This window comes from Lethenteron reissneri, chromosome 65 (assembly GCF_015708825.2).
Source record: "Lethenteron reissneri isolate LAM-NWPU_2019-01 chromosome 65, ASM1570882v1, whole genome shotgun sequence".
Classification (NCBI taxonomy): Eukaryota; Metazoa; Chordata; class Hyperoartia; order Petromyzontiformes; family Petromyzontidae; genus Lethenteron; species Lethenteron reissneri.
In genome coordinates this window covers 12,907,457-12,922,231 of record NC_083843.1, presented here as the reverse complement: position 1 = coordinate 12,922,231, position 14,775 = coordinate 12,907,457, and the positions used below count along the sequence as shown (strand labels likewise).

The 14,775-nt window shown below is 54.4% G+C and overlaps 2 protein-coding genes across 3 annotated transcripts in view; one reads left to right on the top strand and one right to left on the bottom strand.

Annotated features, from left to right (window-relative positions):
- The window catches only part of LOC133359677 (zinc finger protein 271-like), a 185,557-nt gene that overhangs the window by 124,465 nt on the left and 46,317 nt on the right, over positions 1-14,775 (top strand). The window lies entirely within an intron of this gene.
- On the bottom strand, positions 888-14,486 carry LOC133359666 (tripartite motif-containing protein 14-like). 2 transcript variants are annotated; one of them, XM_061578156.1, is made up of 9 exons: positions 13,763-14,486; positions 8,349-8,957; positions 7,140-7,477; positions 6,668-6,763; positions 5,939-6,184; positions 5,073-5,095; positions 2,386-2,540; positions 1,909-2,045; positions 888-1,458 (listed from the first exon to the last, which is right to left on the bottom strand). In XM_061578156.1, exons 2-9 carry the CDS (start codon positions 8,857-8,859, stop codon positions 898-900), a joined length of 2,067 nt encoding a protein of 688 aa, XP_061434140.1. In that variant the 5' UTR covers positions 8,860-8,957; positions 13,763-14,486; the 3' UTR covers positions 888-897. The 2 variants fall into 2 exon arrangements, with proteins under 2 accessions (XP_061434140.1, XP_061434141.1); XM_061578157.1 differs by lacking the exon at positions 13,763-14,486 and adding an exon at positions 12,730-13,166.

Below are 14,775 nucleotides of genomic sequence, written 5' to 3'. Positions count from 1 at the left end.
CGGGAAGACGAGAGGCAAATCCCTTTGCCGTATAATGAATCCGCGTGTGGGCCTGCGAAATTAACATAATTTATCACCGACTCAGATTCAATGCGGCACCGTCACAGCGCTCGCAGGTGGCGGGAGAGCCTTAGTGGCGCAAACCTCCATCGTTGTCTGCGGTGCAGCCCGCCACGTTTTTGTGCGAAACTAACGTCGGTGGACGGTCGCCTCCAGAGAGAGAGAGTGTCGAGTTGTTTACTCAAGGAGGATACCCAGCCACAGCAACAACGTCAACAACAACATCAGCTGCTACATCCGCCTTTGTGACGTCACCACGGTAATGTCGCCTGGCTCCGTGCAATTTGAGGCCATCACGTGAAGCGCGCAAGGCTCGCTGCTGGCACGGGGGTCACGGGACAGACCCTGCAGGTGCCATGGGTTGACTGGCCGAGATGGATGGCAGCTGCACCATCCGTGCCCCCCTACGGTACCAGGCTAGGTGCATGAGGTCACGGGACAGACCCTGCAGGTGCCATGGGTGGATTGACTGGCAGATGCACTACCAGCTGTGCACCCAAATGCACCAAATCGCTGCCCAATCGTCGGGGCGGTCCTCGGAACCACACGCGTCACACACCCCGTGATGCATGCCCGCCCTAACCCCCCCCCCCCACTGACCCCCCTCCACCCTCTAATCCCCCCTCCACACTCCACCCGCCCGATATTTCTGGAACTTTTCTGAAAATTCACCCAACTCCTCCTACTCCGACTCCTCCTTTACCACCAAATCTCTCTCCGCCAGTCATCAGCCAATCCCAGCGCGACCCTTACTCCCCTATAAACCACCACCCCACCCCCCACTCTCCCACCCCACCCCCCACTCTCCCACCACCCCCCCACTCTCTGCGTCGTCCGTCAGTCGCTGTCCTCCCCTTCTCCCTCGTCTCCGCCCCGCTCCGCCGGGCCCCGCAGGCTGCACACGGTGATGCAGCTGCACCCGTGGAACCCGCTGAGCCTCAGGGCCGGGTGCAGGGGCTGCGTGAACCCGCCGGGCACCAGGAACGTGTGCAGCGGCACGGCGGGCCGCTCCGCGTCGTAGAACGACAGCTCCCCGGCCTCGTGGTCCAGGTAGACGCCCAGCCGGCGCAGCGGAGCCTGCTGGCCGCCGCTGCCGTCGCGCCGACTGCTGCCAACCGTCCCGGCCACGCCCCCGGTTCTGGCTCCTCCCCCGGCTCCGGCTCCTCCCCCTCGGCCGCCCATCGCCAGCTCCGCGCGCCGCTCGGCGTGCACGGCCGTATAGCTGGAGCCGGCGCGGCGCGCACACCACGAGACCTCGTTGCGGCCCAGGCCGCAGGCGTTGGCGCTGCCCTTGCGCGCGATGCTGCCGTAGGCGGCGCCCGCGCGCCAGTAGGCGGCGCGGCTCACGTCCAGCTCCCAGTAGTGGCGGCCCGGGCCGTAAGCCTGCGTGGCGAGGACCTGGGAGTTGGGTGGTAAGGAGGGTGGAGGGTGGGTGAGGTGTCGGCGGTGTCGAGATCGTCCTCTGTGGAGGAGGAGGCTCGCGATGGACGCTGCTACTGCTGGCCAATTTTCAGTTTAATTTTCAGCTTTCAGTTTCATTGATTAGGTATAACCCTGTGAGCCATGCGGCTCTTGACTCGGGTTCAACCGCAACAAACAAAAAAATGAACAAGAAACATCTTAAAGTGACTACAAATCGGAGGCAGTCGCCCTTCAGCAACAATGGAGGGCGGAGGAGCGACGCTCACAACAATGAGCGGAGCGACAGGCAGATAAAACACAGCAAGTTGGCACAGTAGGGGGCACAGCTGGTGGTGCATCTACCCGTCATCTCAGTCAGCCAATCCATGTCACCTGCTGGGTCTGTCCCGAGACCTCCTGCACCTAGCCTGGCACGGTGTTGCCCACCTGCTCCCAGTAGTCAAAGCGTCCTGAGTTGTCGGCGCAGCGCTGCTTGCGCTCCCCGCACGCCGCGCTGCGCAGGTCGGCCGAGAGCAGCAGCCTGGGGTGGGCCGTGGAGGGGTCCAGCGTGGGGGAGCGGGCATCTGGTGGGGGGAGGGGGGTGAGGGGGGGGCAAAGACAGCACGGGGAGGGATGAAATAGTCACTCCCCCCCCCCACACTCACTCCCGCACCCGCTCACCCGCTCACCCACTCACCCGCACACCCACACACCCGCACACCCGCCCACCCGCTCACCCGCCCACCCGCTCACCCGCCCACCCGCTCACCCGCCCACCTGCTCACCCGCCCACCCGCTCACCCGCCCACCCACCCACCCACTCAACCCACCCACTCAACCCACCCACTCAACCCACCCACCCCCCCACCTCGCCATCCACCCCCCACCCACCCCCCACCCACCCCCCACCCAACCCCCACCCACACTCATGGAAGGGGGGCGCGTTGGCACCCGCCGGCACGGAGATGGAGCCGAAGCTGCGGAGTCGCTCGTCCACTGCCTCCTCCAGCAGCGCCACCTTCTCAGCGCTGAGCTCACGGGACAGCGGTGGACGCTCCGTGGGGGGCTCAGCCCACAACCTGGGGGGGGGGGGGGCACGGGGAGGTGGGGGGATGGCATGGGGAGGCGGGGGTGGGTAGGGGGTGGGTATGTGTGGTTAGGGGTGGTTGAGTAGGGGTGGGTAGGTAGGGGTGGGTAGGGGTAAGTAGGGGTGGGTAGGCGTGAGTAGGGGTGGGTAGGGGTGGGTGTGGGTGAGTAGGGGTGGGTAGGGGTGGGTAGAAGTGGGTGGGTAGGGGTGGGTGGGTAGGGGTGGGTAGGGGTGGGTAGGGGTGGGTGGGTAGGGGTGGGTGGGTAGGGGTGGATAGGGGTGGGTAGGGGTGGGTGGGTAGGGGTGGGTGGGTAGGGGGTGGATATGGGTTAGTAGGGGTGCTTTGGGGTGGGTGGTTAGGGGTGGGTAGGGGTCGGTAGGGGTGGGCGGGTAGAGGTGGGTGGGTAGGGGTGGGTGCACGACAGAAGAACTCTGGACCAGTTTCAACACCCTGTGTCTCATCAGAAGCAGCAGTCAGCCTCTGCTTGAACATCAAGGCAGCGGTGACGATGATAGTGCTGGTGATGACGACGATGATGCTGATGGTACACCCTACACACGCTGCACACACTACACACTCTACACACTACACACCCTACACACACTACACACACCCTACACACTGCACACACTATACGTGTGTAGTGACACAGAATAAGTAACGTCACAGCATAGCGCTGGCTGCTGGCGAGGAAGGGGATCTGCGGCTTGCAGCAGCCCTGACGCAGCAGGTCACGTGATACACCAGAGGGGATAATCTAGGGGAAAGGTCACAGAACTGGCTGGTAGGTTCTAGAGAGGGGCGTGGTTGGAGCGGAGCATCCGGCCACGCCCCTGGGAGCATAAAAGGAGGCCCTGAGCGAGAGCTCGGGGCTGTCGTTTAGAGTGAGACCCCCATCGTGCTTTTGAAGATCGTCGCCATCGTCGCTGTCATCTCGTCGCCATCGTTGTTGTCGTCTTCACTCGATATTGCGATGCGAGACGGTGGTTGGCTTTCTTGGTTCAGCGCCGTCAGCGTCAGATGGCTCGTGTTGTGTATAGGCTCGCGACCCACGGAGAGTTGTGTAAAGAAGAGCGACAGAAGAGTGTGCACCAGCGTAGGCTGTGTCTTGTGCAAAGGGTGCTCGGTTAAATACAATATTAAAATAGAGCAATTCAAGACGTTTCGATCGCAACACAAGTGGTAGTCATCAGGCAAAGGAGTCAATCTCTAAAGGCAAACTGTTTATACAGGGAGGAACAATGTTCCACACTGCCCACCAGGGATTATTTAGCTGTCTGTCTGTCTGACTGTCTGTCTGTCTGTCGTGCATAAATAAATATATAATACACACAGCTCTTTGATTGGTGGAGACCTTACAAACAGCTCTTTGATTTTTCGATTTAAAGCTTTCGTGACTGCAGGGATTCATCTTCTTGGTTCTTTCGGTAAAGTCACGTAGTAGGGAAGTAATAAAATAATAAAAATAAAGCTAAGCTCTTTGATTGGTGGAGACCTTACAAACAGCTCTTTGATTGGTGGAGACCTACTGCCGGGTACGGAGAGGGGAGGTGCCTAAGGGAGGAGGGTCAGGGGAGAGGGGCCTGAGGGGGGGGGGAATCAGAGGAGGGGCCTAAGGGAGGGGGGGTCAGGGGAGGGGCCTAAGGATATGGGGGGTGGTCAGGGGAGGGGCCTAAGGGAAGGGGGGTCAGGGAGGGGCCTGAGGATATAAGGGGTGGCCAGGGGAGGGGCCTAAGGGAGGGGGGGGGTAAGGGGAGGTGCCTAAGCAAGGGGGAGGGGCCGATAGTTAAGGGGGCTGGCTACCTGGCTGGCTGCCTGGCTACCTCAAGTCAAGTGATCTTGTACGCAGGTAGGAACAACAGGTTCCACACTGCCCACCAGGGATTATTTGTCTGTCTGTCGTGCACGAATGCGCTGTCCAACCAAGTTCCTACCTGCCCACTCCGAAGGAACGTGTTGCAGGTTTGTGGATGGGCACAGCCCAAGGGTATCAACAACACCAGGAGCACGGGCGATGCACGAGTGCCAATGCAGCAACAATGCCAATGCAGCAGCAACATTGGCAGTGTTGCTTCATCCGCCCGTGCTTCTGGTGTTGTTGACACACTTGGGCTACGCCCATCCCCAAACCTTTATAAACAGTTTGCCTTTAGAGGCCGACTCCTTTGCCTGATGACGACCGCTTGGGTTGCGATCGAAACGTCGTGATTTGTTTTATTTCTACCTACGTGACTTTACCAAAAGAACCAAAGAGTATGGCTTCCTGCAGTCACGAAAACTTCAAATCAAGATTAAATAAATCAAGTGCCACCTTAGCGTCTCCGAGGAAGGCACTACACATGTACACAGGTGACGCACGCTACACACCCTACACATTGCACATGTGCACCACACACACCCGACACATCCTACACACGTACACACAATACACACACTACACCCCCCTGTACTCACTACACACTACACAAACTACAACCTACACACACGACAGACCCTACACCCCCCCCCCCCCCTGTAACTCACTTGTCGAAATTCGGCTTGCGGATCTGTCGACAGAAGAAAGAACAAACGGGGTGAGAGTGGTCACGAGATGCACAACTATACACTATACACTACACTATACACGACTACACACTACACTACTATACACTACACTACTATACACTACACTATACACTACACTACTATACACTACACTACTATACACTACACTATACACTACACTATACACTACACTACTATACACTACACTATACACTACACTACTATACACTACACTATATACTACATTACTATACACTACACTACTATACACTGCTATACACTATATACTACACTATACACTACACTATACTACTATACACTATACACTACACTATACACGACTATACACTCCACTACTATACACTACACTACTATACACTACACTACTATACACTACACTATACACTACACTACTATACACTACACTATACACTACACTACTATACACTACTATACACTATACACTACACTATACACTACACTATACACTACACTATACACGACTATACACTACACTACTATACACTCCACTACTATACACTCCACTACTACACACTACTATACACTACACACTACTATACACTACACTATACACTACACTATACACTACTATACACTACACACTACTATACACTACACTATACACTACACTACTATACATTACACTATACACTACTATACACTACACTATACACTACTATACACTACACACTACTATACACTACACTATACACTACACTACTATACATTACACTATACACTACGCTACTATACACTACACTACTATACACCACTACACACTACACTACACACTACAACCCCACCACCCCCCCCACCACCCCCACCTTGAGGAAGGCGAGCATCCCGTCCGCGTCCCCCACGCGCAGCAGCTCTCCCAGCCTCCCGTGTGCGTCCCTCAGGGGCCGCAGCGTGGCGCCCCGCAGCGCCTGCAGCTCGCGCTCGGCCCCCCGCAGCTCCCGCTGCAGCTCCTCGTCCAGCAGCGCCAGCACCGCCGCCTCCTCGGCACGCGCCAGGCGGCGCAGCTCCGCGTACTTGTCCCGGACGCGCTCGCGCACGCGCTCCGCAGACTCCTTGCGGTGGTGATGGGTGGGTGAGGTGGATTGGTGGGTGGGGTGGATTGGTGGGTGGGTGGGGTGGGTGGGTGGAGTGGGTGGGGTGGGTGGGGATGGGTGGGGTGTGGTGGAGTGGGTGGGGTGGGGTGGGGTGGAGTGGGTGGGGTGAGTGGGGTGGTGTGGGGTGGTGTGGGGTGGGTGGGATTGAGGTGGGGTGGAGTGGGTGGGGTGGTGTGGGGTGGGTGGAGGGTGGTGGAGTGGGGTGGGTGGAGGGTGGTGGGGTGGGGGTGGTGGGAGGTGGTGGAGGAGGAAATGGAGGGGACTGGGTGGGGTGCCAGAAGTGGGGGGAGATGGAGGAGGAGGTGGAAGAGGTGGAGGAGGTGCAGGTGTAAGTGGAGGAGATGGAGGAGGACGTAGAGGTGGAAGAGGTGGAGGAGTAGGATGAGGTGTGGGAGGAGGTGTAGGATGAGGTGTAGGAGGTGTAGGAGGAGGTGTATGTACCTGCAGGCTTGTGCAGCTGCCCTGCACGTAGTGGATGTGGCTCTCCACGCTCCTCCTGCGGTCGCCCAGCACCGTCCGGAGGTCGACAAGAGCCCTCTGTGGGAGGGGTGCGAAGCGGCGCCGTGAGGACACCCTGGGCCATGAGGATGCCCCAGGGCCTGCCCCTGGGTCGTCTCGGGGGTGGTGGAGGGTGGGTGGTGGGTGGGGGTGGGTGGGTAGGTGGGTGGGTTGGTGGGTAGGTGGTGGGGTAGGTTGGTGGGTGATTAGGTGGGTGGTGGGTTGGTGGGTGGGTGGGTGGGTAGGTGGGTGGGTAGATAGGTGGGTTGGTAGGTGGCTGGGTTGGTGGGTGGGTTGGTGGGTGGGTGGGTTGGTGGGTGGGTGGGTAGGTGGGTAGATGGGTAGATGGGTGGGTGGGTAGGTGGGTAGGTGGGTAGGGTGGGGTAGGGTTGGAGTGGTGGAGGGCCCCACCCACCCGCTGCGTGGCGAACTCCTCGTAGGCGTTGGCCACTTGGTGGCCTTGTGCGGCGCAGGCGACGGCGCAGGAGCGGCACCCCAGGAGCTGCTCGTCACAACAGAACGAGTCCAGCGGCTCCCCCGCGTGCTTCCTGCAAACGTCGTCGTCGTCGTCGTCATCATCGTCGTCGTCTTCGCTGCCTTCGAAGTCAACGCCGTTATTCAATTCGTCGCCACCACCATCACCGCCATCACCGCCATCATCGTCGCCACCGCCACCATCACCGCCACCATCGTCGCCACCATCGTCGCCACGATCGTCGCCACCAGCGTTGCCATCACCGCCAGCAGCAGCAGCTTGAACGCAAACATGAACAGTGTCAACATGAACAGTGTCAACATGAACAGTGTCAACGTGAACAAACTCCATAAGACCCCCCCTCTCTGCCTCTGATCTCTGCACCTGATTGGGTATAGTGATTGGGTTCAGACATAAAAAAAAATACACATTACAACTAATTACTCATCTATAACTGATTACTAATCATAACAACTGATTACTAATCATAACAACTGATTACTAATCATAACAACTGATTACTAATATATTATAATTACAATACCCTCCGCCTCTCCGCCTCTGATCTCTGCACCTGATTGGGTTAACTGACGATGACGTCACCCTGCTGCTGCTCTATCTATGACTGGGAGCGGGTGGAGGGCTTCACTATTCTGGCAAATCACCCGATGATGCTGGGGATGTCATTACCAGCGAAACGTCACAGTACTCAAACATTGTAAATGTTGTGGATTCACTCTTCGACACACCGGTGGGCTAAAGTAGCGAACTATTTTGCCTTTTGTCAACTGATTGGCCGTGTCGGGTAGTGGAGGGTTGCGACACATTTATAAATAACGCGGTCTAACCCAGAAACCTTTACTATGAATAATATTGGTCGCGAAAGCATACGTGTTAAACAAACTCCACTGCCATCATCACCACCACTGTTAATATCCCCACCACTACTAACAATACCACCACCAACACCTCCACCACTGTTAACATCACCAACACCACCACTACCATCACCAACACTACCATCACCACCACTGCCACCACCAACACCAACACAAACACCTCCACCACCACCACCGCCATTACCACCACCACCAATACCATCACCTCCTCTACCACCATAACCTCCACCACGACAATCACCACCACCACCTCCATGAGTAGCAGCAGTCTCGATGCGAAGGCTGTCCGCTCCGTGCTGCCGCCGTTCCTCCGCGCCACCGTTGATCACACCCCACGCCTCCGCATCTCCTCCACCACCTCCACCACCTCCACCACCTCCACGACCTCCACCAGTGGCCCCACGCCCCGCCAGTTCCTCCGTCTCCACCTCCTTCCCATCTCCCGGGTGGCCCTCGTCACCGTGCCGGGCTCCATTATCGAACTCCGCCTCCAGCTCCTGATGATCCTCCTCATAAACCTCATCCTCCTCCTCATCATCCTCCTCCTCATCATCCTCCACCTCCTCGTCCACCTCCTCCACTTCGCCATTCTCGTTCTCATGGCCTACAGTGCGGGTTGAGGCTTCGTGCCTGTCCCACGCCCCCGTCACAGAGTGGAACTCCCCATGGGGAGTGGCGGTGGTGGTGCTGGGGGCAGAATCGAGGCCTCGTCCGACTCCGACTCCTCCATCCTCTGGGTGCCCGGGCCGTCCTGAGTCCATGGCTCTCTTCTCTTCCCGCCTCTCCTCTTTTCTTCCCTCCTCTTCTCTTCCCTGCAAATGATCTCCCCACGTGGGCCGCGCAGGAGACTCGTCGGTGACTACGACACGAGGGGCCGAGACACAAGGAGGAGATTTTAATTTGACATTTATCGGATATGTAAGACCGAAGATTGCGGCTGCCAGTCGCACTGTGTGTGTTAGTGTGTGTGTTAGGTCTGTGTATGTGTGTGTTAGTGTGTGTGTGTAAGGTCAGTGTGTATGTGTTAGGTCAGTGTGTGTGTGTGTGTTAGTGTGTGTGTTAGGTCAGTGTGTGTGTTAGTGTGTGTGTTAGTGTGTGTGTTAGGTCTGTGTGTGTGTTAGTGTGTGTGTTAGGTCTGTGTATGTGTGTGTTAGTGTGTGTGTGTGTAAGGTCAGTGTTTATGTGTTAGGTCAGTGTGTATGTGTTAGGTCAGTGTGTGTGTGTTAGTGTATGTGTGTTAGTGTGTGTGTGAGGTCTGTGCGTGTGTTATTTGAGGTACTAATCAGTTACACATCTCAATTCCATCAAATACTTGATCGGGTGTCCGTTTATCATCATTCCATTTTTGCTATATTTTTTCCATTATGCTATTTAATTGTACTCAATGTAAAGCAACCGTGATCACTGAAAGCCACCGCGGGCGCATGAACAAAGCCTTCACGTGCAGCCAATGGTGGAGCCAGGATTTTCAGGAAGGGAGGGCACCCATACAGCCACGAAAAATTATATGAGTTGTTAGTAAGTAACGAGTTTCTACACTATGGGGACCTCATTTGCCAGTAAAAATATGATAATTGGTTCTTTACCCTTCTATCTGGCAACAAAACTGACACCTTTTTTGCAAGGAGTCATGTTTGCATAGACCGCAATACCTGCAGTCATAATACAAACAAAAGAACATAACTCTGATAATGTGCACTGTCCTTGAAGTTGATTGGTCCACACCCGAGACAGCTTTCCTTCGAGCCTAGTCTCATATGGGTTGGACCAGATGACGCCAAAAGGCGCACTTTTGGCGTCATCTGGTCCAACCCATATGAGACTAGGCTCGAAGGAAAGCTGTCTCGGGTGTGGACCAATCAACTTCAAGGACAGTGCACATTATCAGAGTTATGTTCTTTTGTTTGTATTATGACTGCAGGTATTGCGGTCTATGCAAACATGACTCCTTGCAAAAAAGGTGTCAGTTTTGTTGCCAGATAGAAGGGTAAAGAACCAATTATCAAGTAACGAGTTGTTTGTAAGGACTTGTTCCTTGCTTTTTATTAGACGCTCGTGTGCGGCAATGGCGCAGCCATCGATCGAGTGTCGAATTAGAACCGCGTTGTGCGATCGGCATCGCGCTCGCTGAAGGTGAATGCCTTCAGGGAAGTCGTGTCCTGTACACGCAACTGCGCACAATTCTGTGAGTCACTTATAACTGCTTTGCCGTTACTTATTGCCAATTATGGACGCAGACTATTGTCCTATCACCTCATAATCGCATTGTTTCAAATTGCGATTAATCGATTTGAAATCGTGAGTGACGTCGTCGTCGTCAGCGAGTGACGTCGTCGTCGTCAGCGAGTGACGTCGTCGTCCGCGAATGTCGTCAGCGAGTGACGTCGTCGTCGTCGTCAGCGAGTGACGTCGTCGTCGTCGTCAGCGAGTGACGTCGTCGTCGTCGTCAGCGAGTGACGTCGTCGTCCGCGAGGCAAAGCAGCGCTCGCCGCGGCATTGAGTTGCGCCCGGCAGCTGCAGGAGTCGGCTTTCCAGCAGCTGTTACGCTCGCGTACGTGGCCCGTTACAAGTTAAAAACAGAACTATAACACAGTGCTACACCAACAAAAATACGACACTCTGAAAGCTAGAGCCGAACAGCATTGTAATAATGCCTAACACTCGATGTATTCATCTTGATTTGAAGCTTTCGTGACTGCAGGAATACACACTCTTTAATTCTTTCGGAAAAGTCATGTGGGTAGAAAAATAAAACGAAATAAAAATAATTGTTCACGACGTTTCGATCGCTAATCACTACTGCAGTTATTGTGATGTGTTTATGGGTGAGGACACAGGCAGCAGAGGGGTGTGGGGAGGAGAGCACACACAACCCACTATGAGACGTTTAAAAAAAGTACGAGAGGGAAATAGACATTATTTGCCTGGATCAAAGTATGAAAAAACAATAACAGGTTTTACCCTTTCTGCCAATAAAAAAGGAGGCGTAAAGATCTCCAAACACCAAATAGAAGCCTTGTGCGAGGAATCAAGTCCGCTGCTTGTGGTGAACATGCGAGCAAAATGTGCTCTGATAATAATATATGATGCGTTGTCTTTGAAACTGATTGGTCTCCACCATTGATAGCAGCCTTCTTAGGGCCAAGCCTCACCACCTGTGGCAGTAGACAACGCCAAAAGGCGAACAGTGGAGACCAATCAGTTTCAAAGACAACGCATCATTTACCACTATCAGAGCACGTTTTGGTTTGCATGTTCACCAGTATCGTGTGCGGTTAATGCAGACACGATTCCTTGAAAAGGGTTTCTATTTATGGTTTGGACATCTTAACACCTGCTGTGTTATTACTGCCAGAAAGGGGACAACGCTGTCTTTCCGACAGACCTGTTCTTCACCTGAGGACGGCTGCTTGCGTTGTGGCCAAAACGTCGTGAGAATTGTGTGTTTTATTTTTATTATTTCCCTTCTACGTGACTTTACCGAAAGAACCAAAAAGAAGAGGGGACAACCTATTCTTATTTCTTTCAAACTTTCTAATTGGTGTGTGAACATCTTAGCACCTGCTGTGTTATTATTGCCAGGAAAGTTAAAACCCTATTCTTATCGATTTAAAGCTTTCGTGACTGCAGGGATTCATCGTCTTGGTTCTTTCGGTAAAGTCACGTGACTTTACCGAAAGAACCAAGACGACCTATTCTTATCCTTTCATACAACAGAAAGTATCAATGGCGGTGAAGACAGTGATGGGGGAACAAAAAGAAACCCTCATACAGAGCGAGGCCAGCCAAATACAGACCTTGCCTGGATGCTGGACCTCCAAGGCCTGGTGCAGCATCACAAGACGCAACGCGACACAAACAAACGAAACATCACCAACTATCACGGCTAAATGAACACCGAGAAGGCGACAGAGACGCGAGATGACCGACGTTTCGATCGCAGTAGGCTACTTCAGCAGTTTTTTTCTTGTTGTGGTCGTCCCACCTGATGACGATTGCTTGTGTTGCGATCGAAACGTCGACTTTACCGAAATAACCAAAGGGTATGGATTCCTGCAGTCACGAAAGCTTCAAATGAAGATTGGAACAGAGGTGTTCAAGCAAAGGGCGAGGCCGGCCTAGGCTACTCAGGCCTCGCCTACACACCAAGATGACAAAGCCTCACACCACCACAAGCAATTAGAGCTTGGCACAGAGGTCGCAACCGGGTACCCGATACCCGTACCCTACACCCGGCTACCCGTGGTACGGGTAGCCGTTTGCGACCCTGGTGCGGCCGGGTACAGGTACGGGTAGGCCGTCAGTCACTGGTGAGCAGAGGTCGCAACCGGGTACCCGTACCCTACCCGATACCCGGCTACCCGTACCCGGCTGGGTACGGGTAGCCGTTTGCGACCCTGGCGCGGCCGGGTACGGGTACGGGTAGACCGTGAGTCACTAGTGAGTAGCCGTTTGTCACTCATTTCGGGTAGGGTACGGGTAGGGAACGGCTACCCGTACCCGGCCGGGTACGGGTACCCATTTGCGACCCTGGTGCGGCCGGGTACGGGTAAGGAATCAAAACCCGTTTGCTACCTCTGGCTTGGCAACAACAACCACAACAACAACCACGAAAAACCCGAGACGCGTACAAGAAGATGAAGACGACGAGCAGCTACTCGCGAGACCTCCACCAAAAACAAAGCGACAGATGTGACCCCAGAAGGTGTAGAAATTGTAAGAAAATAAAAAACGTTCAGTAGCTCACTGCACCATGTCCTCTCTCAGTGTGTGTGTGTGTCAGACGCGTGTGTGTGTGTGTGTCAGACGTGTGTGTTAGGTCTGTGTGTGTTAGGTCTGTGTGTGTGTGCTAGGCGTGTGTGTGTGTGTGTTTTAGACGTGTGTGTTAGGTCTGTGTGTGTTAGGTCTGTGTGTGTTTGGCATGTGTGTGTGTGTGTTAGACGTCCAACACCAGTGACGATTATTTTAACCGGTCTTCGACCTCCCCTAGGTCGACTCAGCCTTAAATGAGTACCTGGTGCGGTGTGTAAACACCGCCACTGGGGAGACAAAGGCGGCCGGGCGTGGTGCTAGCCACCCGCCCCATCGTGTGCCACAGTGCCGGCCTTCATAGGTGCTCGCTAACAGAACTCGCCCCAATAGTCTGGTGAGGCTATACGGGGGATCTTTGTATTTGTGTGTATGGCTGTGTGTCTATGTCTGTACGTATGTAAGTGTGCCTGTGTGTGTAGAGTTAGGTGTATGTATGTCTGACTAGGTCTATGTCTGTGTATCTGTGTATATGTCTGTGTCTGTCTCTGTCTGTGTGTGTATGTGTGTGTATATGTCTGTGTGTCTGTCTGTCTGTGTGTGTGTCTATGTATGTGTGTATATGTCTGTGTGTCTGTCTGTCTGTGTGTGTCTATGTCTGTGTCTGTGTATATGTCTGTGTCTGTCTGTCTGTGTCTGTGTCTATGTATGTGTGTATATGTCTGTGTGTCTGTCTGTCTGTGTCTATCTATGTGTCTGTGTATGTCTGTGTGTCTGTCTGTGTGTCTGTGTGTGTGTCTATGTATGTGTGTATATGTCTGTGTATTTGTGTATATGTCTGTGTATATGTCTGTCTGTGTGTCTATATCTGTGTGTGTCTATGTCTGTGTGTGTGTGTCGGGTTCTGTGCCTTACCTCGCTATCCGTGCCAAAAGAATCGTCGCCCTCTCCGTCAGCCCTCCTCTCTAGCTCCCATCGCGGTCACGTGGGCACCAGCCCAGCCCACCACATCCAGTATCCCCCCCACCCCCAACTTCTCACCGTCTCTCTCTGTGTGTCTCTCTCCGTGTCTTTCTCTCTGTGTGTGTCTCTATCCGTCTGTGTCTTTGTTCCGGTCCGTCTGTGTTTGTCTTCGTCTCCGTCTTCCTCTCTCTCTCTCTCCCTGCTCTCTGCGAGTGAGTGAGGATCTCTATTGGGATATTTACGGATTTGTGTTTGTGTGTGTGTCTGTGTGTGTGTGTGTCTGTGTGTCTGTGTGTGTGTCTGTGTGTGTGTCTGTGTGTGTGTCTGTGTGTGTCTGTGTGTCTGTCTGTGTTTGTGTCTGTGTCTGTATGTCTGTGTGTGTGTCTGTGTCAGTGTGTGTCTGTCTGTGTGTCTGTCTGTGTGTCTGTCTGTGTATGTGTGTGTGTCTGTGTCTATGTGTGAGTGTGCGAGTGTCTGTGTGTGTGTGTGTAACTGTGTGTGTGTGTGAGGATCTCTATGAGTGAGTGACACTGAGTGATTGAGTGACTGAGTGAGTGACACTGAGTGACTATGGGTGACTATGGGTGACTATGGGTGAGTGATCTCTATGGGTGAGTGAGTGACTATGGGTGACTATGGGTGAGTGATCTCTATGGGTGCTGCCGCCTCTGCCCGTCTCTGGTATCCCCGCTATGCCCACTGCTGCTGCTGCTGCTTCTATCTTGGGCCGATCAGATTCGTTACAGATCTTAGGTTTCCCTGGGGGTGGAGGAAGGGGGGGGGTGAGGGGGGGGGGGTGGAGGAAGGGGGGTGGAGGAAGGGGGGTAGAGGGGGGGGGTGGAGGGGGGGTCGAGGGGGTCTCTGAACCCCGGGGAATGCCACGCGGGGCGTCATCCGCGCGCATTTACACCACAAAGACAAAGGTGCCCCGGGGGTGGCCTCTAGCTGGACCGCAGAGGCAAGTG